This window comes from Protopterus annectens, chromosome 2.part1 (genome assembly GCF_019279795.1).
Source record: "Protopterus annectens isolate FY-2018-M chromosome 2.part1, PAN1.0, whole genome shotgun sequence".
Lineage (NCBI taxonomy): Eukaryota > Metazoa > Chordata > Ceratodontiformes > Protopteridae > Protopterus > Protopterus annectens.
This window is the reverse complement of record NC_056729.1, coordinates 1386838068-1386865624: the sequence shown is the minus strand read 5'-3', so window position 1 is coordinate 1386865624 and position 27557 is coordinate 1386838068. Positions and strand designations below refer to the sequence as shown.

The following is a 27557-nucleotide window of genomic DNA, read 5'->3' as shown; positions in this document are numbered from 1 at the left end:
CATCATCATCCCTTATAGGATGTTCTTCGTGTTTCACTGTTGCAGTCATTACATTTGGGTAATCTGCTGGCAGGTTGCCCTCAGTCTGCCTGAATAACAAAGTCTTGGGTCCTGCGTCGGTTGCTGTCTCCTCTTCCATGACGTCAGGTCATCAGGGGTATAAAACATGCAGCCGACGCCATTTTAATCCGTCTTTCTTGCCACGTGGTGCCCAAAGCAGAAGCAGTTCGCAAGTGCCGGTCGGCCAACTCCTGGAATTTTCGTTTTCGAGTTTCAAAACCGAAGTCTTCAAACTAAAACTAAGTACCCCATTGGGGAAACTTTTTTCTTGCTCCTTACCAATGCAGTAAAAGTTAATAATTGCATTACTTGTGGGAAGCAAATACCTCATAAGGATTTTCATTTGTACTGTATTCCTTGCCTAGGCCCTGATCACAACGTGCCTTGCTGTCGGTTTTGTGCTAAATTTAACCAACGCACTATTAAACGTCTGTATTTTTTTGCTTCTAAGTATTTTGGTTCAAGATTTAACTACCCTGAAATGTCGTCGGTTAGCAATCCAACTACAGGAGTTCACAAAAACCGCAAGGAAAAAGACAGAGAGAGACCATTGAGGTCCAAAACCGACGAAGCTTCTCCTAAGCCAGTCGCCGGTACTCAGTGAGGCGCTTTCGCAGCCCCTGATACCCACTACTTTTGAGTCGCAGGCCTCTACAGAGACCCATTCGGAGTCCGGTATGCCGCGAGATTCGCAAAGTATTGAACCCGCGGATGTGTCTCCCCTGGATGGGTCCAGAGCTGTTGAGCAGGCACCGGCTTCTGAGGGTGTTTTCAGGCCTCAACATTTTTATATTAAACCGACGCCAGCAACAAAAACAAGGTAAAAAACTACTTCTATGTCTAAAAAACCGACGCATGAGCCACGTGCTCAGGCCCCTATGCCTAAAAAACAAATGATCAAAATGGCTGAGGATTTAATTACCATGATCAGGGGTTCCCAACCCCCACCCCCACCCCTGCTAAGAGGCCTAGGCAAGGCACTGATTATGAATCTTCAGATCAGGTTTCCATTTCTTCTGATTCCTCTTCTGATCAGGAATTTTCTATTCCACCTTATGAGGATTCTGATGCAGAGGAATCCATCCCATCTGCATCTCCTCCTGAGGATTACTCATTTGGAGAGACTTTGCATACTTTAAGGGAACATTTTCACTGGGAGAGTAGGGACTTCTCTGAATCAAAAAAGAGGCTTAGGGATTTTCTTCTTCTTCCTTAGCATAGGCCTTTGGCAATACCTCCTGTATTAGACATTGTTGATGATGTGTTCTCGGAATCAAGCATGGCTCCTGATTCCCTGCCTCTGGCTCCTAGTAAGCCAGACAGATATTACAGGGTTCCTGTCTCCCACAAATTTATTTTCAAAAATCCTGCTGCTGACCCAGAGACTATTTCTCAGGGTCCCAAGGGTGTTAAGGCTTCTACAGCCAAAAATCCTACCCCTTCTAATAGAGATTCCAGGGCGCTGGATAGATGGGGTAAGAAGGTTTATACGTCTGCAACCTTGGCAATCAGGATTTTAAACTGCCAGTTTTATATGCTTAAATATCAACAGCATGTTATGGGCTTACTGAAACAGAAAGTGATGTTGATTTCTGATTGTGTGGAAAATAGAGTAACAGGATTTATTGCTTTCAGCAGAACAGGTTGGAAAGCATACTTTGCAATGTGGTTTTGATTCCTTGGAGGTCTTTTGCAGGGCTACCGTAACTGGATCTGTGATAAGAAAAGGCATGCCTGGCTCAAGGAGCAAAATCTGCCTGATCATGTTAAAGCTAAATTGTTGGATGCCCCTTTACAGCATGATACTCTGTTTGGTAATCAGGCAGAAGAGGTTTTAAACAAAATGGAAGACAAAGCTAAATCTATGCAAACTGTAAAAGATTTCTTGCAAGGTTCAGTAGGCACTGGCCTACTAAGAATTGGTCCTTTCCTGTGTCCAACAGAGCCACTCAGGGCAAACCCAGGCGCCCCAAATGCTCCAGATATCAATCACAGGGATCTTACAGGTCAAAGCAATGGGGTGCCTCCACCTCCAAATCTGGAGGTAAAGCACAACCCTACAGTAAGCAGTCTCAATGACTTTCCTCTACCATCTCCAAGCACCTATCTTTTGGCAGCCCCCTTGGGGGGAAAACTAGCACTTCATCCTCAAAATTGTCAGTTAATTACCCAGGACAAGTGGGTATTAAACATCGTATCCCAGGGGTACATATTTAATTTCCACACTTTGCCAATTCCAAACGGATGGCCAGATCTGCCACAAAACCACTGGGCAGAGGCCCAGAAACAAGTCATGTCCCTCATGGATATGGAGGCTATTCAACTGGTACCAGAAAAGGAAAAAGGACAAGGATTTTATTCAAGACTCTTCCTGGTACCCAGAAAAGACAAATCATGGCGTCCAATACTGGACTTATCAATTCTGAACACATTCCTGGACATTCCAAAATTCAAAATGCTGACTTTACAACAGCTACTGCTTATGCTAGGAAAGAATGCCTGGTTGGTAACTCTAGACTTAAAAGGCATACCTGCATATCCCAGTAAGGGAATCTTGCAGAAGATACCTCCACTTCAAAGCAGGCTTTTTGCATTACCAATTCTCTGCACTGCCCTTTGGCTTATCTACTGCGCCCAGGGTCTTTACAAAGTGCCTGGCACCAGTAATTGCATTCTGCAGACAAAGAAACATTCAAATTTATCCTTATCTAGACGACTGTCTCATTCAGGCAGAAGACAAGGACACTTCTTCAACATCTGGCATTTGTAAAAAGGCTTCTAGCATGCCTAGGGTACACCATAAACGAAAAGAAATCACAACTGGTACCCTCTCAAATAATTACATTCCTGGGTGCAAGCTTGAATACAACTGCCCAGATGGCTTATCTCAAGCCAGACAAAGGCAATTGACAACATACTTCAAACAAATGGCAACAAAAACTCAGTTATCTGCAAGACAAATTCTGCAGGCTTTGGTGTTCATGGCATCCTGCATTCTACTAATTCCATATGTGAGACTGCATATGAGGAAACTTCAATGGTACCTAAAAAGCTTATGGAGTCAACATTGTTGCAGCCTGGAAACAATGATTCCTCTCATTCCCTGCCTGCAACAGGAGTTTCTTTGGTGGGCAGAGACATGTCACCAAAACAAGGGACTGTCATTTACTCTACCCCCTGCCACCCAAACCCTAACTACAGACGCATCAGACTATGCTTGAGGGGCCCACCTGGCAGGGAGATGCATTCAGTGCAAATGGAGTCCAAATCAAATGCATCTACATATCAACCAGAAAGCAATGCTAGCTGTTCAGAATGCTCCGACAGCCTTCAAGGACTTATTTCATCCAGGGCAACTACTGATAAAGACTGATAACACCACAGTTATGTGGTACATAAACAAGCAGAGGGGAACCCATTCCTACCCCCTCTGCAGACCAGCCATGGCCTTGTGGAACACAGCCTTGACTTATCAAATACATCTTCAAGCTCAATTCCTGCCAGGCAAGCAAAATACTCTGGCAGATGACCTAAGCAGAAATCTTATGGACCCGCACGAATGGAAACTGGATCCACAAATCTTCAGCATGTTAACACAGAAATGGGGAAGCCCAGACATAGATCTATTTGCCTCTCCCCAAAACTATCAGTTGGACAAATTCTGCACAAGAACTCATCACAAAAAAGCATGGAAAGTGGATGCTCTGTTCTTCAGCTGGAAAAAAACTATCAGTCTATGCCTTTCCCCCTCGGCCTCTACTCTCCAAGGTTTTACTAAGTCAGACAGGAAAAACCAAAAATGATTCTAATTGCTCTGGACTGGCCTCGCCAACACTGGTACCCGCTTCTACGGAATATGTCACACCTTCCTCCGTGGTACTTGCCTCAAACACATCGCCTATTGTCTCAGCAGAACTATCAAATTCTGCACACTCTGCTCCAAACTCTGAATCTTGCAGCATGGCTAATCAACTAATTTTACCAACCACATCTCTCAGTAAACCTGTGATGGATGTCAGTTTGGAAGAGATTCTGTGCCTGGAACCAAGCACAAGGAATAGACACAGCAAAGCCCAATATTCCTCAGATTTTACAATACTTAACTGAGATGCTTAACAATGGCCTATCTTTTTCTTCAATAAAAATCCATGCCTCTGCCATCTCGGCTCTCTGCAACACAGAGCCTCCCCTCTTTTCTCATCCCCTGCTAAAACAGCACCTCAGAGGGGCCAAACATTTAAGGCCTCCCAGGAGAGCACCAACTCCTGCATGGGACCTCAATTTTGCATGGGACCTCAATTTTGCGCTGGAAAAACTCACCCTGCCTCCTTTTGAACCAGCAGCTACTGCGGATATAAAATTTCTTTCTTGGAAGACGGCTTTTCTTTTGGCAGTCACTTCAGCTAGAAGGGTTTCAGAACTACAGGCTCTCATGGCAGTGGAGCCTTTCATTATTTTGTACCTGGACAGGGTGGCCCTCAGGACCAATCCTTTTATGTCTAAGGTGGTATCCAGTATGGCTCTTAACCAGACCATTCACCTGCCAACTTTTTTCCCAAATCCGCAGAACAAGGGGGAGTGGATTCTGCATGCATTGAATGTACACTGCCAACTAAGATTCTACTTAAACAGGACAAAATCTCTAAGAAAGTCTGAACAACTACTGGTAGCATTTGCTGCAGGATCAGAGGGGAAGGCTATATCAAAGCAGACTATTTCTAAATGGATAAGCCATTGCATTTGTTTCTGCTACTTGCACCATGGTAAACCTGTGCCCAAGGGGATCAGATCCCATTCCACCAGGGCTGCCTCTACTTCAGCAGCTTTTCTCAGAGGGGTCCCTACCAGAGACATTCTAGAAGCTGCTACTTGGAGCTCCGTTCATATGTTCACAAAGCATTATCATTTACCTCTCTTCTCTAAATCCAGGGCAGGCTTTGCCACTGCAGTCCTGCAGGGCCTTATAGCTGCTCCTAATGCTGTTTAGTTCCATCCTCCCAGCCATAGCTTTGAAATTCTACCCAAATGTAATGACTGCAACAGTGAAACACGAAGAACATAGTACAGTTGTGTACACTTACCATAAATGTAGATGTTCGAGTGTATTCACTGTTGTAGTCCGGATTACCCACCCGCCAGCCCCCTTTCTATACCTTTTCTTTCCTTCATTATACTCAAAAGCCTTTGTGGTGTATTTGCTTTTAGTTGAAGGTAAATGTTTTTTTTTTTTTTTTTTTGCTCCCCATTTGGGGGGCACCTGACATTTGGGCAAGAAAAACTGATTAAAATGGTGTCTGCTGCATGTTTTATACCCCTGACGACCTGACGTCATGGAAGAGGAGACAGCAACTGACGCAGGACCCCAAGACTTTGTTATTCAGGCTAACTGAGGGCAACCTGCCAGCAGATTACCCAGATGTAATGACTGCAACAGTGAATACGCTGGAACATCTACATTTATGGTAAGTGTACACAACTGTACTTTTCTGCTTGTGCTATGTATAGGAGCCTTAACTATGTAGCTCTAAACTATCCCTTCAAATTGGGTAATCCTAAACTGCCTTTTTCTGTCAGAAAAGTCCACTTATTTCACTTGACTCTTGCCATCTTCCCATCCCAGATAAGATTTTTCAGCTCTTTATTGCTGTCCACAACTTCTCCTCTGGTTGATAAAAAATAAATAAAAATATGCCTGACCTTTGTATAAAATTAAAGGGACTAAAAACATTCTTGTATCTTGCTGTCCATTTCCATATAGCAAAGCTTTCAATTTCTCATTTTTTTTGTGTTTTCTTTTGTTTAGTCTGTTCCTGCAGTCCTTAGCTGCCGCACCAGAATCCTTTTTAATCCATGCTCCTAAGTGTGTCAGTTTATCATGTCCCCATAAATATGGATATTGCTGAACCGATTTGTGCGTGGGTACATAATTACAGATATGGCTTTTGTTTTAGCTTCATTAATTTTGTATCCCGAAGATTTGAAACCGTCCCAGAATGTTCCACAACACTGAAATGTCCTTTTCTGATTTTATCAAGTATAATATAAAATAATATCTGCAAATAGAGACAGCTTTTCTCAACTACCATACCAGTTGTATCCTTGATTTTCTGAGTATATTATTTTCTTTGCCAGTGGTTCTAAATATAGTGCAAATAACAAAGGGGAAAGAGGACACCCCTGTCTGGTTCCTCTGTTCAAACAGAAATTATCAGAGAGGAACCCACTCATTTTAATTTTTGCCTCCAATCCCTCATATCCTCCTAATCAACCTTATTTTGTCAGGGAATGCAGATGCTTCCATTGCCCTGCACATAAACTCCCAGCTTACTCTGCCAAATGCTTTCTCTGCATCCAGACCGTCCAACAACAGTGGTATTTTCTTACAGTCATCTTCCCTTTGGATCACCCTTGTTCTATTAGTGTTGTCAAATTTTGCTTCTCCTCCACAGAACCACATTGATTCATGTCCATCAATTTTGGCATCAGCTTTGCCATTCTAGATATAAACGCTTTATAATCATGGTTTAGGGTAGAAATGGACCTGTATGAAGCTGGATCCGATGGGTCTTTACCTCTTTAGGTATTACAGCTACCACCACTTTTGTTCCAGGAAATTAATGCTTCTCAACCTCTTAAAATACTGTTAAACAAAACCTTACAGATCTTTATCAGTTTTTCCCTCCTAGCTTCCAAACTTCCACAAGAATACCATCTGTTCCTGAGACCTATCCTTATGATTGGTTATACATCACCATTTTTTATCAAGTTTACTCCTATTCTATTAGAAATAAGTTTGGTATGGTTGATGGTAGTAGGTGTTGACTTGGTTGCATGACCTGGATTTAACAAATTAAGGGAGGACTAGAATTGTTTGGAGTTCTTACATGGAAATCTCTTGTTCCAGGTGTAGTAAGTTTATCGGATCTAACTGATTTTTATGGTATGGTTGTGGAGTTCTCTAAAATTTTGGAGATTGGTCTGTTTTATTACGAAGTCAAGATTTCCATGTTTTTATCTCTGGCTGTCATAAGCTCTTTGGTTGTTTCTGTGAGTCAAGGGGCGGGGTTAATTGTGGCTTTCTTGTGTCTGATTGGGGCTAACTGGTGTAGTATAGTGAGAAAGATGTCATTAAAATATACAACTGCTTCATCCAGAGGGAAAATTTTAAGTAGATGCTAGTTGTAAACCTTTAGTATTTCATTCAGTTTATCTTTGTTAAATTAAGTTGTGGACTTTTATAGTGGTGGTCTTTTTTTTGGGGGGGGGGTTGAGTTGGCAATCTTTTAAGAAAGATCAGGTGGTGGTTACTCAGAAAGATATCAGAAGAGATAGTTTTACTTGGGTCAGATGTGAGGGCCCAGTCTAGAATAGAGAATTTTTTGTAGAGTTCACTCTTTCTGGTTAGACAGGTGTGTGAAGTTGTGTAGATTTGTGACCACGGTAATGCTTGGAGCAGAAATAGATTGACAATCAATATTTACATCACCAAGGATGATAGCTTCTTGGTTGATATTGCTGGACAGTCAAGATACCTCCTCTAAAGTTGAGTTGTACCTGGGTGAATGTAAACAGTGAGGAAACATTTTTGTGATCATTTAATTTTTAATTTAATGATTCAATTTAATTTTTAAAAGGGAATGGATTATTTCAGCATTGTTGAAGGAGAGTAGGCCGACTGAATATGGGAGACCACCAGTGAATGATTGTATAGAACTGCTATTCCCATAACTTTTTTGTGTGGTCTGGCTAGTCAAAAATATTGTAGCCTGGAGAACCATTATATCACTCTTAATAATGGGTTTTAGCCAGGTTTCAGTTAAATCAAAAATATTGGCTGTGCAGAGTGCAACACAAGCATGTAGCTCATGTTTTGCTGTACATGCTTTTATAGTTCATGATGAAGCAGAAGATTGTGGGTAAGTTGCTTGTTTGAATAAGTGGATGTGGTGGTGGAGTGTGTAGTATGCCCTCCGTTTGTGTGGATATGACCAGAAGGGATTATTAGTTTGGCAAAGGTTGGGTAAGGGATGGGAAATTTAGTTTTCTATCTATGTTTAGAACCAAAGTTTAATATAGGTAGGGGTTAAGTAACGTGTTTCCCTTCCAACAGCTAAGTTTCTACAGCTAGGGATAAACTGTTCTGCAGCAGTTTTAATCAGTGAGTCTCTACAAAAATATAGATTGACACTCAAATGCTTCTTATATTTAATTCAGTCAAGATGCAGCCTTACCAACAATTGGGATTGATCAGATATTAAAACCAGTTGCACCTTAAGGCCACCTACTAAATTGCTGTTAGGATATTAGTATCATAATTTTATCGAACCTTGATTATGTTTTATACTTGTAAGAGAGACAAGTGTGCATGTCTTGTGGCAGCTTTAATGCTGAATGAATATCTTCAGTATCACCTCCAAAAATGGCACCATAATCTCCCCCTCCCCCCATACCAAGCTCCTCGGGGTTGAAATAGATAAGCATCTTCACTTTGATGTTCATATCTCGCAAACCATTAAAAAGGTACATACAAAATTAGGAACTCTGTACAAACACAAACAGTTCCTATCAGACCAAGCACTAATCTCCCTAGCCCAAACCCACCTCTTGTCTACCTTAATGTACGCATCACCAATCCTAATAAATGTCAGGAAAACAGACCTAGACAAGCTAGAATCATGTTACAATAAAATTGCAAAGTTCGCCAATAACTCCACTTTTAGAAGTCATCACTGTCTTGCCCTAAGGGAACTGCAATGGTTAGAACTTCCTCATCTAATACATTACCATCAACTAGTGCTTGCCTTCAACATAATAAGGAACCCCTACAAAACCCCAGCCCTAAACCAACTACTAAACCAATATTCAGCTAATTGTCCTCTACGCTCATCCAGCAAAACCCTGCTCTGCATATCCAAAGCCAACAGTTCTGCAGGGAAATCTCTTTTTTTCCCACACCATCACTAGGGAATGGAATAACCTCCCCCAAAATACCTCCTCAACACCATGTCTCACTTTTCAAAAAGTCACTCAAGTCATACCTCTTGCAGTCATGGCTCTGTCCTTGCATCACATAAAGGCTTTCCTGCTCTCCACCAAATCTTGCTACCCTCCTCTCTTCACTACTTATCTCTAATATACAGTGCTCAAATTCTCCCACACAGGGCCTACCACCTTGCAAATTATTTTTTTTACTTGAGCAAATTATTTTTTATCTTGTCAAATGCCTCCTTCATGCCATCAGTTATTGATTGCATCAGTCCATGTGTGTTTAGCTCTACCAATACTGACATCCAGGATTTACTATGTATAAGCTAAACTTCCTTAGAACAATCTATTGTATGTTATATCTCCCTGACTGTATACATTGTGTAGACTATTATATGAGAAATCTCTTTGATTGCATATTACAGAATTTTTCTGTTGCAAATTGTGTTCTTGTGGAGCTTTTCTCCCCGGGCCTCCACTGTAAATGGACCTCGCTCCAGTCGGACTTTCCCGGTAAACAAATGTAAAATAAATAAATAAAATAAATCTAGTGTATTCATATATGCTATATAACCAATATGTAAATTACCTGTCTCAAGTGTCTTATAAAGCTTTGGTCATGAATGGACTTCGCTTGTCGTTAAAAAAAAATCTATTCTCCATCCCTATCCCCCTTTTAAGTAATACCCTGTTGTAGCATTAGCAAATCATTCTGCATAAGATTAAGGTCTTTTTGAAGTATCATTGGAGGTAGACCCAGATTAATCAGGTTACTGAATATTTGAGCTAACTTTAATCAAGCTAAAAGGCGCATATTTTCCCAGCTTATGTAACTGCTACTCTTCAGTCACCAGATGAGTAGGAAGAAAATGCCACCATTTTAAACCAAAGCCATCTAACTTCCTATGTTCCATATTTAGATGAGTGTCCTGCAGTAAGTCATAGTGAGGAAATTTTTAAGAATGTCTTTTTCATCTCAATGGGATCCATTTGCAGTCCATAATAAAGTAGAAAATACGAACGATTGAGATCTACAGTACTGAAAAATTATAATAGCCCACTGGTAACAGCATAATTAGCCAAGTCCATTCTGACCATATTAGAGAGTAATATCACATGTAAACTGCTTTTGAACTCAGACTTTGTCTTAAAAAAGCATAATAAATGCACATAGCAACTGCATAGATAAACTACTGAAAGAAAATTATGTGGAATAAACTATTATACAATGGTAACTTGTTAATATTGAAAGACATGCACACTGTTGGTCAGTCCAACCAGCGTGACCATTGTAAATCGAGCATATACCAACAGAAAAACAGTCTGGTCGCCTGGACTTCATTAAGTTAATATTTGCTAAGACTTTACAGGTCTGTCATGTACCTCTAAACTGTCTGGATTTCACATTTGTTTTCCTTTTTCCGTTGCTTGCTCCCCCATGATTAAACCACCAACTGTGGGTAAATCTTCAGTATACCACACCCACTCAGTTATTGCTATAATGTAACACATCACATCAACAATACCCACTCCCAAAACACCCACCAATAATCATACTAGCTTCCAAAAAAAAGGGCACAATGCCTGTAACTTGTCAAAGAAAATGTAAATTCCACACTATCAAAAGTCATGTCCAGGAGTAAAATGATACACTCATGTGTAATCATGCATATTAGTTAAGCTCTATACCCTGTTTGTCCTTCAGCAGTCAACGTTATTAGCCCTTTTTAAGATTATGTAAAAACTTTTTTATTAAAACACAGGCTTTATATATTTAAAAAAAAACTCAGTACATTCAAGGAGACAGTTTGTAAGAATCCATCCATGCAGTAGTCTGAGACAGATTTTGGGAAATAACTCATAAAAGGGAGGAAGGAAACCAAACTGATGTACATTTGTCTCAATTTAGATAAAATGTCCATAGGCTCAGGCTACGAGAGAGTGTTGACGTAATGATTAAGGTCTTCACCTCGCAGATATAAAGTGCAGGGTTTGATTCTGACCTCTCGTTATTGGGTAAGGCTGTAATAGTCTGCAGACTGACTGCATAGTATTTTTGCCTATGAACCTGTCAACGTAAATGTGTCCCATTATAAAGTGCATAGATTCAGACTAATAGCATCCTAAATGTTTGCATATAACTTCAGGACACTCTACTTGCTTGAATCATCAAGCTTCAGTGATGACTATCTTTTGTCCTGCTCTTGGACAGCCATCTGTCAGACCATCATTCTTTTTTTGAATAAGGGAAAGGATCAACCTTCTGTCTCTTAGCCATTTATCCTCCAAGGACTTTTCCCAATTTCTGGGATCAATCTTCACTCTTCAGAAGCAGTTGCATGTTTTTGTTGCTAGATTTTACATCAGATGTCTTCTGGATCATGAAATGTCACTAATCCTTCATGGCAAATCAGCTCTGTAATTGCAGGATACAGCAAATTAATTTATAATATCTGCAAAGTTTAATGGCTTCCTAAAATGCAGCTCTCTTTTTTGTTTCTACCGAGTAAGCATCATCACATCAAAAATAGATATCAGCAATTTTCAACTCTTTACATAGTTGACAGTTTAGACAATATCTTGTCTTTGTTTTATACGACAGACACTGTACCAAAAAAAAATCTGGGTATTTTAGACCACAGAGTCTGAGGGAAGAACACCCTATGTACATGCTGCAAAACCTTCTCCAGTGATGTGCCATTCCACTCCACCAACTTCTGCTTAATAAACTGCTGATAGTCCAAGCCCTCCACTTTATCTGGCAACCCAGAAAAAAGAGAGATTCCCCCTCCTACCCCTGTCTTTCACGCCAATAATTTGGGTTTCGTTTCCAGTTCAAATTTATCCTCAGTTGCTGACAAACAGTGGTTTGAGTTCTTGCATCTAACTCAGTAAGCTGATTGAAATGATTCAGTGCAGCTTCCTTTTCTGCAAGTCTGTTATCTGAACAGCTGATATATTCCACTGAAACTGAATTCATTTTTTGAAGTTCAGTCATAATTTGCTGAAACCAGCCTGTTTCGGAGCCTATTTAAGTTCCATTAGAATCGTTAATCAGGTCTGTATGCAGACCCTGTGTTGAAGACTGACCTCCTTGGAGCAGATCCAATGCAGCAGACTCCTGTTTTCTTTTAGAGCGGTCGGTGTCTTATTTGCCACAAAATTATTGCCAGGCTGCAGATGTTCTTTTTTTCATCAGCTGAGGTGAAGCAATTTGAACTTCAACCTAAAGGGCAGAGCTACTAGAATTTACAGCTCAGATGCTCCCAGCCCAACCAGAAGTGAAGTGATTGATACATTCTTCAACATATACTGTCCAATTTGGTGTGTTTTTTAAGGTTCCTAATGACCTCATGCAGTTGGAAATTTAGTGGATAGTAATCCAAGGCTTCATCTTCTATACTTAACCATCATCACTAGGAATGGGTAAGGGAATGAAAAGTCATTCTAAGTAATCGACTTATGGAACTGTGAAGGAAGGAAGGTAGAATTCCATCTTAGTGTCAGTGACATATTTATGGGGGAGTGGGGCAGTATGCACCATTGTAGATCATACGTTTATTGGTAGTTACTAGGTATATGATTCAGGAGACTAGAGAGGAGTCTGTCCCAAGTTCCCAGTTGTCCCACAGTACTCTCTAAGTGATTTATTCATAGTTGAAGTATAGAAAATGGAGGCTGAAGGACTCTAACACTGAACAGCAGGAAGCAGTTCATTAGTATCTCATCTTAATCCTGTGCTCCAGCTGCCAAACGTAAGAGTATGACTGCATCATGATCTTTGCATGCTTTTTCTAGGCTTAAAATGGCTCACAGGGGCAGATAGCCTAGTACTAATTTACTAATCTATGAACCATAATGTTACATTTTTGATGGCATCTCATCCAGTAGGTATAGCTACTGTCCGTTTTGCCACTAAAGGTTTTGAGGATACCTGATTGTGTATTAATTCTCTTCCTTGTACAGTAAATGGTGGGAAAGAAGTGAATTTTTCTGTGATTAGTTTCTTTGCAGTACTTACATTTCACAGGGGAAGTTTCCAGGAAATGGCCAAAGAGGAATTGCTAAAAAAAAAAGACCCAGCAAAAAGTGAAAGTGCTACTTCCTGGTTGGACATTCAGAAGAAAATGAAGCACTTATTGTGTGAGATGACCTCAAAGGCTATAGTTGTGGTAGTTAGGTTATGTAGTTAACCTGTTAACGATTAGCATGTCATGGTGTCCAAAGCTGAACTTTTCTCTTCCATGCTAGCCATAGACATAGTATCCTTAGCCATAAAATACCTTTGTGCATGACAGCATCTTTCAATCACAGTAAGTTACCTGGACCGAGTGTTCAGACAGTCCTTAATAAACTGTCCTCCTCTGACTCCTATGTCTGGGTACATATTAGGACCCTAAACTCACTTAACAAAACCTCCATCCATCATTGCAGCATTTTTCTTTTCTTTCGTAGAAAAAAGTCCCAACTGCATCTGTTTAGTCGCCACTTCTGTCTTCATCTGATTTTTAACTGCAGCCATTTCATCTTAGTTTGCAATCCACTTTACCAACTGTTTTGTTAATTTCTCACTTGGCTTCTAGTAGGGTACACCTTGATCAGACAGATGGCTCAGCTGTTTTTATCAGTGACTGCCATTATTTCATTGCATGTAGTTTGGCCAGCAGTATGCACATCCTTTTTTTTTTTGTAGGTGGGTACCTTTTTGTAAATAGGTAAGGTAAATGCAGATTTGGACTGGAAACTGGGTGAGGACAATGTTGTAGAGGAGCAAGTGAGGAGGGGGTTTAAGAAGGATAATGTGTGATGGGAAGAGTTTATAAGGAAATGTGGCATCCCTGGCAGGTTTTGTTCCTACGTTTGAGGTGTTTAGACTTTAGGGATTAACTGGAGGTACAGTGGGGGTAGAAGCCCTCCCTTAAGGGCTGTGATTTGTTCTCATGAAGCGGGGCTCACCTTTCACCTTTGTTGAAGCAAGATTCTAAAGCACAAGTTCCCTGAAAAAATGATTTCCTTGCTTTGCTTCAATGTCTTTATGACTTGATAGGGCTGTAGTGATTGCTTCCCTTCCTTTTTGTTTTAAGAATTACCTTCCACCTTCTAAATTTTACTCTGGGGGCTAGTGGAGCAGAGCTGACAAAGCACTGCTATCATAGCTAGCTGGCTGCCTGATTCGTGGGTGCCAAGTCCTCTTGGCTGCTGTCCTAAGAAGACTTAAATCGTTACATGGGACTTTCTTCATATCAAAATACTAGTCCCTGTGGTGGAGATTGGAAGAAGTAAAACAGGCTGTTATAAAGTTAGGGTTTGTGGGCTCCTGAGGGCAGTGAAGTTATGAGTTGACTTGTTAGATACATTACATGGTCACCGTTTGAAAGCATTTGGAATCATAAAAACATAGCACAGAAATCTCTTGGCCCATACTGTGATGGTCTAGAATGTATCAGCCTTGATATTTGCCCTTAAGCATAACAAATTGAGCTAAAATTGGCAGCTGGGGAGCGATCTATTCACCAAAGGTCAGTAGAAATTACCAAAAATTATTTTAAAACACATTATAAGGAGTTAAGTAAAAGAAATGCTTTAACTTTAGAGCGTCACTTTTGTACTTTTCAATCTGATATATGAATCAGTGAAACTCGGGCCAACACCATAAGTAATTATGCAGCATATAGGGCATAAGGCCATCTAAGAATGCTGATAGTCAGTTATGAAGAATACACCTTGTCACCAAACCAAGTGTCTAACCTCCTTTTTTTTAATAGAAAGAAGATAAGCTTTCCTAATATCCAGAGGGAGTCCGCTTCACAATCTGGGAAATAATTGAATTGTATATTTAAATCTCAGAGCAGTTCTAACAGTTTTAATTGCAAACATACAATTATATTTGTGTTCTTATACTGTCATTAATTTTAATATCAAGCATAGCTTGGAGGTGTTCACTAGTGAAGACTTAAAACAACAAATTTACCTCTAAGATTTCTGTAATGTACAGAGTAAACTTTTAGGTTGGCACTTCTCTCTTCATTGGATTATTCATTAAATATTCTGATTCTCTTTAATCCTTAACATTGGGCCTTTACTAATTTATCCAAATGATCCTTATTGTAAATACAAAAAAAGTATTCAAGTAAAGGTTTAATACAACTCTTGTATACTGTTACTATATGCTGGTCATCTATAATAGAAATATTTTGAGCAGTAAACCTAATTGTTTCAGAGCTTTAACTGTAATTTCATTATCATGCTTGGTTAACACTGTATTTGTTGAAATTAATATTTTGAAGTGTGTATAATCAGAGACCTCAAGTAATTGTGTATTATGTAGTGAAATATGTGCTCTTCTTTTGCCAAAGTACATTATTCCACACTTATCTGTGCTAAATTTTATTCCGATATTATTGGCCCAGTTAGAGATTTTTGTCCTATATTTATTAATGTTATCATAATCCTCAAATGAAGTAAGAGCAAACCACATCATGCAATCATCAGCATATTTAATCATCTAGCTGTGTTTTATTACTGGGAAAGTTGCAGTCACAATATTAAGCAGCAGTGGGCCCAGCACAGAAAGCTGTGGAATCTCTGCTGATGCAAAACAAGTATCAGAAGTATAACCTTGAACTGAGATTACTTGCCTTCTGTCCAGTAATCACTCTATAATCCAGTTAATGAGATAAGGATATAATTTATCTCTTAAAACCATATCCTGTATCATTTCATGTGGAAATGTCTCAAAAGCCTTAGCAATATCTAAAAATATAACCACTACAGATGGACAGACCATCCTAAATCAGTAGTTACAGTAGTATGGTCATAAAATCCAACTAAATTAGTTAAAGTAGATCTTCCACTGCTAAAGCCAGATTGATGTAAATCATACAATTTATAACTCTGTCATGTATTGTAAGTTCTGTAAGGCATCTTTGAAAACATTTCACCAATACAGAGGCCAAACTTGTAGGGAGGAAATTATCTGCATCAGAAGTCTTTTTTTGTGTAATGGGGTAACTGATAATTTCCAAGATGATGTTGTAGTACAATAACTTAATAATCCATTAAATAATGTGGCCAGAGGGCTAACCAATTCATATTTTAATTTCTTTAATAAAATTGAGGGATTGCCATCCAAAACTGCAGAAGTTTTATTTTGAAGCTTATAATATAGTAATATGCATAGAAATTAGAAATATATGAGCAAGAAAATCCTTTTATATTTAATTTTGAAAAAATGTATTACCAGCAGATATTTGATATACCTGAAAAATGCTTATTAGAAGCATTGGCTATTGACATAGGGCGAAACAAGTCAATGCTATCTGCAGTGAATATAAAAAGTGTACACACCCCTGTTAAAATGCCAGTGGACTATGATGTTTGCAGATGACATTGTGATATTTAGTGAGAGTAGGGACCAGGTTGAGGAGACCTTGGAAAGATGGAGATATGCTTTAGAGAGGAGAGGAATGGAGGTCAGCAAGGCTAAAACAGAATATATGTGTGTAAATATGAGGGAGGGTAGAGGAATGGTGAGGATGCAGGGAGTAGAGTTGGTAAAGGTGGATGAGTTTAAGAACTTGGGATCAACAGTTCAGAGTAATGGTGAGTGTGGAAGAGAGGTGAAGAAGAGAGTACAAGCAGGGTGGAATGGGTGGAGAAGAGTGTCAGGAGAGATTTGTGACAGGCTGGTACCAGTAAGAGTGAAAGAGAAAGTCTACAAGAGGGTAGTGAGACCAGCTGTGTTATATGGGTTGGAGACGGTGGCATTGATGAAAAGGCAGGAGTCAGAGCTGGATGTGGCAGAGTTAAAGATGTTAAGATTTGCACTCGGTGTGACTAGGATGGACAGGATTAGGAATCAGTATATTAGAGAGTCTGCTCAGGTTGGACAGTTTGGAAACAAAGCAAGAGAGGCGAGATTGTGTTTATTTGGACATGTGCTGAGGAGGGATGCTGGGTATATTGGGAAAAGGATGCTAAGGATGGAGCTGCCAGGTAAGAGGAAGGCCTAAGATAAGGTTTATGGATGTGGTGAGAGAGGACATGCAGACTGTTGGCGTGAAAGAGCATGATGCAGAGGACAGGACGAAATGGAAACAGATGATCCACTGTGGCAACCCCTAATGGGAACATCCGAAAGAAGATGATGATGTGATATAAAAATAAAAATGAGACCACAATAAATCATTTCAAAACTTTTCCCACCTTTAATGTGACCTGTAACCTGTACAATTCAATAGAAAAACAAATCTGTTGGGAGAAAAAATATAAAAAATAAAGTACATACAATAAGCTGGTTGCATAAGTGTGCACACCTTAAAATAATACTTTGTTAAAGCATCTTTTGATTTGATTACAGCATTCAGTCTTCTTGGTTAGGAGTCTATCAGCATGGCACATCTTGACTTGGCAATATTTTCCCACTGTTCCTTGAAAAAAGCACTCCAAATCTTTCATCTTCAGCTTCCTAGCAGATGCCTGAAGGTTTTGGGCCAAATGTGATTGGTATTTAGAACTGTTCATAATTCCTTCCACCTTGACTAAAGCTCCAGTTCCAGCTGAAGAAAAGCAACCCCAAAGCATGATATTGCCACCACCATGCTTCACTGTGGGGATAGTGTTCTTTTGATGATTGTTTTTGCACCAGACATAATTTTTGTAATTGTGGCCAGAGTTCAGCCTTGGTCTCATCAGACCGTAACACATTTTCCCACATGCTTTTGGGAGACTTGATGTATTGCTTTGCAAATTTTAGCTGGGCCTGAATGTTTTTCTGTGTAAGAAAAGACTTCCATCTTGCAACCCTACCCCATAGTCCAGGCATATGGAGAATACGGGAGATTGTTGTCACATATAGTACAAAACTAGTACTTGCCAGAAATTCCTTCAGCTCCTTCAGTGTTGCTGTAGGTCTCTTGGCAGCCTCCCTGACTTCGTCTCGTCTTTTCATCAATTTTGCAGGGGTGTAGAGTTCTTTGCAATGTCTCTGTTCTCCCATATTGTCTCCACTTTTTAATGACCGTCTTCACTGTGTTCCATGGTGTATCCAATGCTGTTGGTATTTTTTGTACCCTTCTCCTGACTGATGCCTTTCAACAATGCGATCCCTTTGATGCTTTGTAAGCTCTCTGTGAACCATGGCTTTTGCTGTAGTAGGCAACTGAGTAAATGTCAGGAAAATCCTACTAGGACAGCTGAACTTTATTTGGGGTTAAGTAGAGTCTCTTTAATTGATGACAGGTGTATAACCCAAGAAGAATGAATGTTGTAATTAAATCAAAAGGTGCTTCAACAAAGTATTAGTTTAAGGGTGTGCACACTTATGCAACCAGCTTATTGTACGTTTTTTTATTTTTTTATATTTTTCTCCTAACAGATTTGTTTGTTTTTCAATTGAATTGTACAGGTTGTAGGTCGCATTAAAGGTGGGAATAGTTTTGAAATTATTTTTATATCACAAAAACCTGGCATTTTAAGATGGGTGTGTACACTTTTTATATTCACTGTAAATCAATAATTGAAATTAAATTTGAATTCTTCCTATGAGAATCGACATGTTTATAATTTTTTATCATTCGGCCAATTTTATCTCGTTGTCTATCTTCCTCTTGTTTATATTATTCTGCAGCGCTGTAATCATTCTATTTATTTCTGTCTTGTTGTTCTGACTGGAAGGAGACTTTCCATACTTCTTGCACAGCCTCCTCCTGTTTTATAACATAACTTTTTATCCCACCAGTATAGAAATGTGTTTTGAGTTTTAATATCGACAAAGTAGAGCTGAAGAGAGCTAGCCGAAATCCTGTCCAGAACATTATAACCACAACCAGGATATAATTCCTCCATGTGCTAAAATATATTCTTAATATGTTTAAATTGTAATCAATTTTATTATAATTATAAAATTTCAGTTTTGTAACTTTAGGCCTTATAGCCAGCATATCAAAACTAAAAGAATTATGATCAGACAGTCCCAATGGCACCCACACTCTTATCTTGCTCATAAGATTTTGATCTTTTGATAGTATTAAGTCCAAAATTGTATCTTACCTAGTATTTGTTGAATCAGAGTCATATTATAAAAACTAATGAATTTGATGAATTTCTCAGTAGATTCAAACAACTGTGTCCTCCAGCCAATACCTGGATAATTAAACTCACCCAGCAGAAGTAGTTTATCATGAGTTAATGTGAATTCAACGGTGTAAAGAAATTCCTTATGTTTTAAATTATTGATATATTAGGTCTTTGATAAACTAGAATGATCAGAGTATTCCTATGTATTAATAAATCAATCATTAAATATTCATTACTTGCATCAGAAATTACTAAATCAGAAGGAATATTATCTCTTCCAAGCATAAGGATGCCACCAAACCTCAGAGGCCCATAAATACTCAAATTTCTTAAGTCCTGGAATTATAAATTCAATAGAATTCCACACTTCAGTAATCACTAAATCATAATTCAAATTCAGTACAATAAATTTTAATACCGGGCATATTTTAACTAAATGCCCAACCATCCCTCTGTCCTTCCAATCCATTTTCAGTACAAACATTATCCAGATCATGGCCATGGTGCGTCAGAGTCGGTCTTGGTAAGCAAAATGTTGGACATGATGCCAGTCTATCATATAGCATACTCACTGCAAACACAAATGTAGGGTAATTTTTGAACCTTGCCATGTCACCTGCTTACATGCTGTTGGTTGTGGGGGGATACAGAAACCAGTGAAGAAGGAAAAAAACGTGCAGACATAGGGAAGACACCCTAGCTGGGAACCAAACCAGAGAATGAAGCAGTTTGAGGGAGGAGGACTAACTACACCACTCTACCACCTGTATTCAAGAAAGTGTTTTGCTCACTACATTTTAAAAAGTTAAGACAGAGTTCTATTCTGCACATTATGTATACTTTTTTACCCATCTATCATGCTTCACATTGTGACTAATGTGTATCTTTAAAATAGTAAGATATGCAAGGTGTACCACTTAGGCTAAATATCAGAAAAAATCTGTCTATGCTTTCTTGTATGTCATTAGTAGGATGGAAAAAAAAAAACAACCCTGCAATTTCTACAATATACTTCTGATATTCACTGATTCCTCTGTATCATATTACAGTATAAAATTTCAAGACTTGGTAATGTTAAGTTGTCATTCTCGCCTTCATTCTTGCCTATACTATAGCTCGAGAGCTATTTTTACCGGCTCGAGGCAGCCCTATATCCCACAATACCATGCGCTAACTCCCCAGATCTCATTTGCCGCTTCGCTGCGAGGTAGTCTGTTTTTACCGGCTCTGGTCAGTAAGAGCTTTTTATATATATATATATATATATATATATATATATATATATATATATATATATAGGCTCCGAGGCGAGCAAAGTGGTTTCCGCTCCGAAACCATCATCAGAGCCGACCCCAGCGCACAAGCGCTCTAGGTCCCCTTCGCTAGAGTCCGTCAGATCGGCTCCGAGGTCCCCTCTCCTATCGGAGCAGAGTCATAGGACTCATTCATCGAGGTCATCCAGGCTCTCCGACCACGACATCGAGAGGGTGGTCAGTAGACTCATAAAATCTCAGGCGCTGGCCCAAATGCTCCAGAGCCCATCTCACCAGACTGTGGCTTCTTCGATACAGCTATCCATTCCTCCTCCGACTCATCTCTCGAGTTTGGAGATTGGAGTTTGTCGGAACCGTGACCTTGCCCACGTCGGAGCCTATACTTCCTCCTTCGGCTCCGGTGTCGTCGGAGAGGTCCGGGCGCCGAGACTCCATTGTTGGCTCCGAGGGGGCGAGTGGCATCGGACCCTTGTCCGACCCCGCTCTCTCTCGGAGCTTCGGCTGTGGTTAGTTCGACCCCGACATCATTCTCGGAGCCTTCTCTGTCGGTTCTGGGGGCGGTTCCGGTCTCTTCGGAGCCGGGGCTAGCTTTGGTATCTGATAGGGGAGCCTTCGAGGTGATGAGGAGTGTGCTGGACCCAGTGTCCACTCCAAGGTTAAGTTCTGCAGCTCCTCCCTCTGTAGTGCCTGTTACGGTCTCTGGCCATCCTCCTACACCCGACAGCAGAGATCCAAAGCGTAGGGTACCCACCTTGGGTGTCTCCTCCTCTTCCGAGGGCTCCCCTGAAGTTTCAGGGGAACCCCCTAGGAAAAGAAAGTGCAAGAGGAAGCACATAGACTCCCCTGAGTCTGTCACATCGGAAACCGACTTGGATGAGTCAGAAGGTTCCCCCAGATCCCCCTCTGAGGATGTCTCCTTTTCAGACATCCTGGAGATCCTAAGACAGAGGGGAAATTGGTCTACTCTCAAACCTTCCGAGGACGAGTCGGTTTACCTTGACGCCTTTGGATCTCGCCCTTCCACCTCCTGGGTGTCTCCCCATTTCGACCCACTAACGGAGGTAGTGGCTAGAAAGGCATGGGCAGCTCCTGATTCAATGGAACCTACCCCTAGGAGGCCGCCTAAATTTATTTCTGCACCAGATGACAAATCCTTTCTCACCAAAGGTGTTTCAGTTGATGCTATGGTGGTAGCAGCAGCCACTAAGAAGGAATTGGCTGATCCTTCTGTATCTGTTCATCCTCCTAACAAAGAGTCCAGGACCATGGACAGGTACGGCAAGCGGACCTTTGCTTCAGCGACCTTTTCTATGCGATCGCTGAACTATTTATGTCATTTCACCTGCCTTCAGAGAGACTTGCTCAAAGAGCTGGGTGAAACGGTACATGATCCTTCTGCTGCGGGGTTTAAGGACAAAATAAACTCTCAGCTGGCTACCCTGAACTCCATTGTTAACTCCTCCATGCGGCTTATCTCTTATGCAGCTGATGGAGCGAGTAGGGCCGCTGGCACAGGCGTTGTGTTGAGACGTCACGCTTGGATGCGACTCTGTAACTTTGTCGATCCCTTCAAGGCGTCCTTCACCAACACCCCCTTTGACAGTTCGGAATTGTTCGGACCTCAGGTGAAGAATACCCTCATCAGATGCGAGCAAGATGGTAAGAGACTCTCTGCCGTGGGAGTCCGTTTTTCCACGCCTTCTAGACCTTATCCTAAGGGACAGAGGGGTGGAAAGATGTGGTTCCGCAAACCACAGGGAGTCGCGCCTGCCGCACGTGGTGAATTTCCCCCTAGAGGCAGAGGGGGGAATAATAACAGACGCCGTCCCAGGGGCAGAGGGAGTCCACAGAACCAGGGTTCTAGGGAATCTTTCCCTGACCAACCCTTTCAGCATCCCTGAGAAGCTGCCCGACTGTCCGCCTTCGGAGGCAGTCAGGGGAAGATTATCTGTGTACCCGGAAGCCTGGCAATCCCTCTCCCAAGACACATGGGTACAGAAGATCATATCAGAGTGTTACAAAATCCCTTTCACTTTCCCTCCGGTACAACCGCCAAAACCCCTACCAGACATACCACCCGCAGACGTACCACCCGCACAAAGGGGTCAGGCTCAGCTAGAAATAAAAAAGCTGTTAGAAAAAGAGTCATCCAGGCAGTCCCAGCAGATCAGCTAGGATCCAGAATCTACTCCAGATTCTTTTTGGTACCAAAAAAGACAGGAGAATGGAGACCCATTTTGGACTTCAGCAGGTTAAACATCTCTGTACTAAAGACAAAATTTCGGATGGTAACACTGCAGTCCATTCTACCCTTTTTGGGCAGAGACAACTGGATGTGCTCGTTAGACCTCCAGGACGCGTACTACCATATAAAAATACACAGGCGCTCCAGGAGGTTTCTCCGCTTCCGGCTGGGAGTCGGTCATTTTCAATTTGGGGCCCTGCCCTTTGGTCTCACCACAGCCCCCCGGGTGTTCACCAAATGTTTGGCAGTGGTCACGGCTCACCTGAGACAGAAAGGATTCCAGGTGTTTCCATACTTAGACAACTGGCTCATTTCCGCTACCACCAAACAGGATCTCATAATGGCCAGGGATTACATTATTCAACTTTGCAACAGTCTGGGTATTTCTATAAATTTTGCAAAGTCCTCCTTGTTAATGTATAAACTTTATAGGTGCCGTATTAAACACCACAGAAATGTCTGCAACATTACCACCTCAGAGAGTGGCAGACATAAGGTGGGAATGTTCAGCTCCTGTTTCAGCCCAACAGAGTCCAAGTCAAGCTAGTATTGAAAGTGTTGGGCCTCATGGCGGCGGCGATTCTTCTACTTCCATTAGCCCGCTTCCACATGAGGCTCCTTCATTGGATGCTGTTTTCTCAGTGGTCCTTTCAACAGCTACCAATGACCCACAACATTTTGATAACCCTATCTTGCAAGAAACATCTCTCCTGGTGGATGGTTTCCCCTCAGCTTTTTCAGGGCATACCCTTTGTTCTCCCCCCTCCAGTTGCCACTGTTACAACGGATGCCTCCCTGATCGGGTAGGGGGGGCATTATCAGGGCAGGACGGTCCACGGCACTTGGCAACAGTCAGAATGCCACCTGCACATAAATGTCCTGGAGATGAGGGCGGTGCTTTTGACGTTGCAAGCCCTTCAGAGCTCTCTTCCCACGGGGACTATAGCAATTCATACGGACAATATGTCTGTGTTGTGGTACATAAACAAGCAGGGCGGAACAAGGTCCTACCCCCTCTGTCGAGAAGCACTCGGACTTTGGCAATGGGCGATTTCATGTCAACGGTTTCTGATAGCAACGCACATCCCCGGGAAGTCCAACGTCATAGCAGACAGATTGAGCAGAACTATCCTCATGCCTCACGAGTGGTCTCTAAATCAAGCGGTAGCAGACTGAATTTTTCGGAAGTGGGGCCAGCCTTGCTGCGACCTTTTCGCAACTCCCCAAAACAGCAAGTGCCTCGACTTCTTCACACTTTTTCCTCTACCAGGCCAACCCCTCAGAGACACTCTTGTTCACGTTTGGCCCTGGGGTCTTCTTTATGCCTTTCCTCCCTTTCCATTGATCCCGCAATTAATTCAGAAAGCAACCGCATTGAGATCCAAAATGATCCTCATTGCCCCGTTTTGGCCTCGACAAGTTTGGTTCCCATTCCTGCACAAATACCTACTGGAACAGCCTTGGAATCTGGAACCCCTTCCGGATCTGTTGACCCACCTCACGGGCAAGCTGCATCAATCTCTACATTCCATCAGCGTCACAGCTTGGTTGCTCCACTTCCAGCCATAGCCAGGCTTCCCCTTATTTCTCCTCCTGTTCGTAATATCATTCTGGCTTCCCATAAGTCCAATACTAGGAAGACTTATGCGAGTAAATGGAAGCGTTTTTCACACTGGGCACAAACTAGATCCTTCGATCCTTTCCATGCACCCATTCATGAGGTTCTAGACTTTCTGGCGGAGCGTTTTCATTCAGGGTCATCATCGGCCACTATCAGGGTACAATTAGCGGCCATTGCTAATTTTCATGTTGGACTCTCAGAAGCAAATATTAGGTCCCACAAACTCTGTAAAGCCTTTCTCAAGGGCATCTTTTTGCTCAGACCTCCAGTCAAAGATCCATCCCCACAATGGTATTTGAATTTAGTTCTAACCTCACTAATTCTGCCCCCTTTTGAACCTGCAGCTTCTTGCTCCCTCAAACTTCTTTCTTGGAAAACGCTGTTTTTAGTAGCTATAATATCTGCCAGAAGGGTATCGGAACTTCAAGCCTTGTCTGTCCGTCCTCCTCATTTGGTTTTTCATAAAGATAGGGTAACTCTCAGAACAAACCCTTCCTTCCTACCAAAAGTGTTATCGGAAGCAAATCTAAACCACTCCATTGATTTGCCTGTCTTTTTCACAGACTATACCAACAGGGCTGAACAAAAATTACATTCATTAGATGTTCATCACCAATTATGGTATTACCTAGACAGGACAAAACAATTCAGAAAGTCAGACCAGCTCTTTCTCTCTTATGCTGCAGGCAAGAAAGGGCTTCCGGTATCGAAGGTTACTCTTTCCAGATGGCTGACATCTATTATTACCTTGGTCTATGAGTTGAGACACAGGCAACTTCCCTCTAGGCCTAAGGCTCATTCAACCAGGGCACTATCAACTTCAACGGCGTTTCAAGCAAGGTTACCACTAGATGCCATTTGTGCAGCAGCTACATGGGTGTCCAAACATACCTTTATTGCCCATTACAAGCTTGATTTAGCCTCCAGAAATAGAGCTGATTTTGGTTCCACTGTACTCAGGAGTCTGTTCCATTGAGCCACCCAGGACTACGATGCTAGGGACGCTGTCTCATCCAGCAAGAATGAAGGCGAGAATGACAACTTAACATTAAGAAGTTATGTCTTACCATAACGTTCCGTGTTAGTTGTCTTCTTCTCACCTTCTTTCTTGCGTCCCTCCCTCCTGCCCCCTAGCGTGGATAGACTCGAGGTTCTGAGTCCTTCCATTTCTGGAGATACAATATGTTGCGTCTTTTTCCTTGTATCCTTAGTGTTACTAGCAGGTAATCTGTACTCGTAAAAGAGGATTATTATATTATTATTTATACTATGTCTTAGCTTCCAAACGAGATCTGGGGAGTTAGCGCATGGTATTGTGGGATATAGGGCTGCCTCGAGCCGGTAAAAATAGCTCTCGAGCTATAGTATAGGCCGAGTCGGAGCCGAGGATTGCTCCGAACCCATCCAGCAAGCAAGAAGGCGAGAAGAAGACAACTAACATGGAACGTTATGGTAAGACATAACTTCTTATTAGTGTACATTGCCGTGTTTTTATGCACATGATTTACCACACTGCGATTTTTTTAATGTGAGTAAGAATAAAGGAACTAAGATGACCTCAAAGGATGTTTGCTGTAGCACAGAACACTATATTCCTCTGTTTCTAGTTCCTCTCTCGTGTATTGCATTCATTTTTCCTGTATTTGTATGCATCTTCGTGTTCAGTTGATGCATTGGGTTGGAGACCTATGGTTCACCAAAGACATAACATCTTAATTTGTTTTTGTATTGAAGTACAGTTATGTGTAATATTTTCCTTTAGCACACTAACATGTTTCTTTATATATAGGGAAGAAGATTTGTGGCTGTGCTTCAAAGAACATTTGCTGAACTTTACAAATTTTACATGGACACATCTGCAGAGTACATCTGCAGCAGTCAAGAACTGGACTTTGTCTATGATTTCCAAACTCTAGGTACTCTGCTACTTAACACCAAGGACCGTGTGACTCTTAAAATTCTATGACCAAGAATGATGCCAACAGTGCATTAGCAGTGGAAGCAAGCTGGTTAGAGCATGAAGGAAAGCTAACAGAAATGGAAGATTTAAATGTACTGATCTTTTCAATGATGAAAACTAACTTTCTGCCATGTGAATCTAAGGGAACACATCATCTGCTGAACTACTGACTTCAGTGTTTTGTTTTTACTGTTGGTATGAAATGATGGTGGTGTATGTAATTAACATTGCCAATATAGGCCTGGTCTTATGGACCATGATTACATGTTTATTTAATGGTTGTTGAAACTTAATGGGATTTTCTGTCAGTTTGCACTGTTTTCAAATGAATGTTCATCAGCTAAAAATACCTAGCAGTCTGTTGATCTTAAATACTCATCCCATTTTTTTTTATTTCTACGACTTCTGACCTAATAGGAATGGATATGTTTGTTTGTTACGTCTAGAACTAAGACAACGGGCATTCTGAGCACTCAGCACTGCCGACTGACCCAGCTGCTCCTCCCGTCTTGTGATGCATCACAAAATGCAACTTCTGTCGATCTTCTTTGTAGAACATCAGTCTCCTGATAATCTCAGGCTGCAAGAGCGTTTTCTGCTTATGCTTTTGCTGTATTGATCTGTCTTTCTGTTCAGGTAGTGACTAGACTTTGTATCTTAGCTGTACTTTTTTGGTGAACTCTTATTGCTACTTTTCTGAAATGTTTGTGTTCTCCACCATCTCCCCTTCCCATTGTAAGGCCTTTTCATCTTTAAAAAATAAAAATTGCTATTCCCCCCACCCCCTTTCCTCTGACTGTGTGTGTATGCATGATGTGTGCTTGTGTGCGTGTATTTTGTTAGTTTTCTTCAGGGACCGTTGAACTTGTATGGAGTCACCTTGTGGCATTCTTTCCCATAGCTAGGAAACTGCAGACATTTGGCAGTTTTGTGGTCATTAGCTTTGTTGGTTTATTGTTCATTTCCACACAGAAAAGAGGGCAAAGCCTAACAGTATGAGGATTTTGTAAATGTTGTGCAGGGAAAAGTTTCATCCCCATGCTGTATCATATCTGGCGCCTGTTTGTCTGGGCAAGAGTAGTCATCCAGACGAGTGGTATCTGTAAGGAATTTACTCCTGCCAACTGTTGCATTTAAGGGAGTCGCTAAGGTTGATGTATCATGGGCTGTTGATTCCCAGACTTCTTCCTTGGCATCAACTGACTTCTTATCAACACTGATTTGATCTCATTCCTCATCCTGAAGGGACTCTGGTGCTAAGCAGTCTTCTCCTTTGTAGTGCTGAATGCTGATAAATGGGAAATGTCAAAGAGGCAGCAACACCTCCCTCCAGTA

General features: G+C 41.3%; 1 protein-coding gene across 1 annotated transcript in view; it reads left to right on the top strand.

The window, feature by feature from the left end:
- The window catches only part of TMEM214 (transmembrane protein 214), a gene marked incomplete in the record, with an annotated part of 1377439 nt that extends 1350868 nt beyond the window's left edge, over positions 1-26571 (top strand). The window contains 1 exon segment of the mRNA XM_044062865.1: positions 26052-26571. Coding sequence (XP_043918800.1) covers positions 26052-26178 — 127 coding nt within the window.
- Positions 26572-27557: the final 986 nt, after the last annotated feature.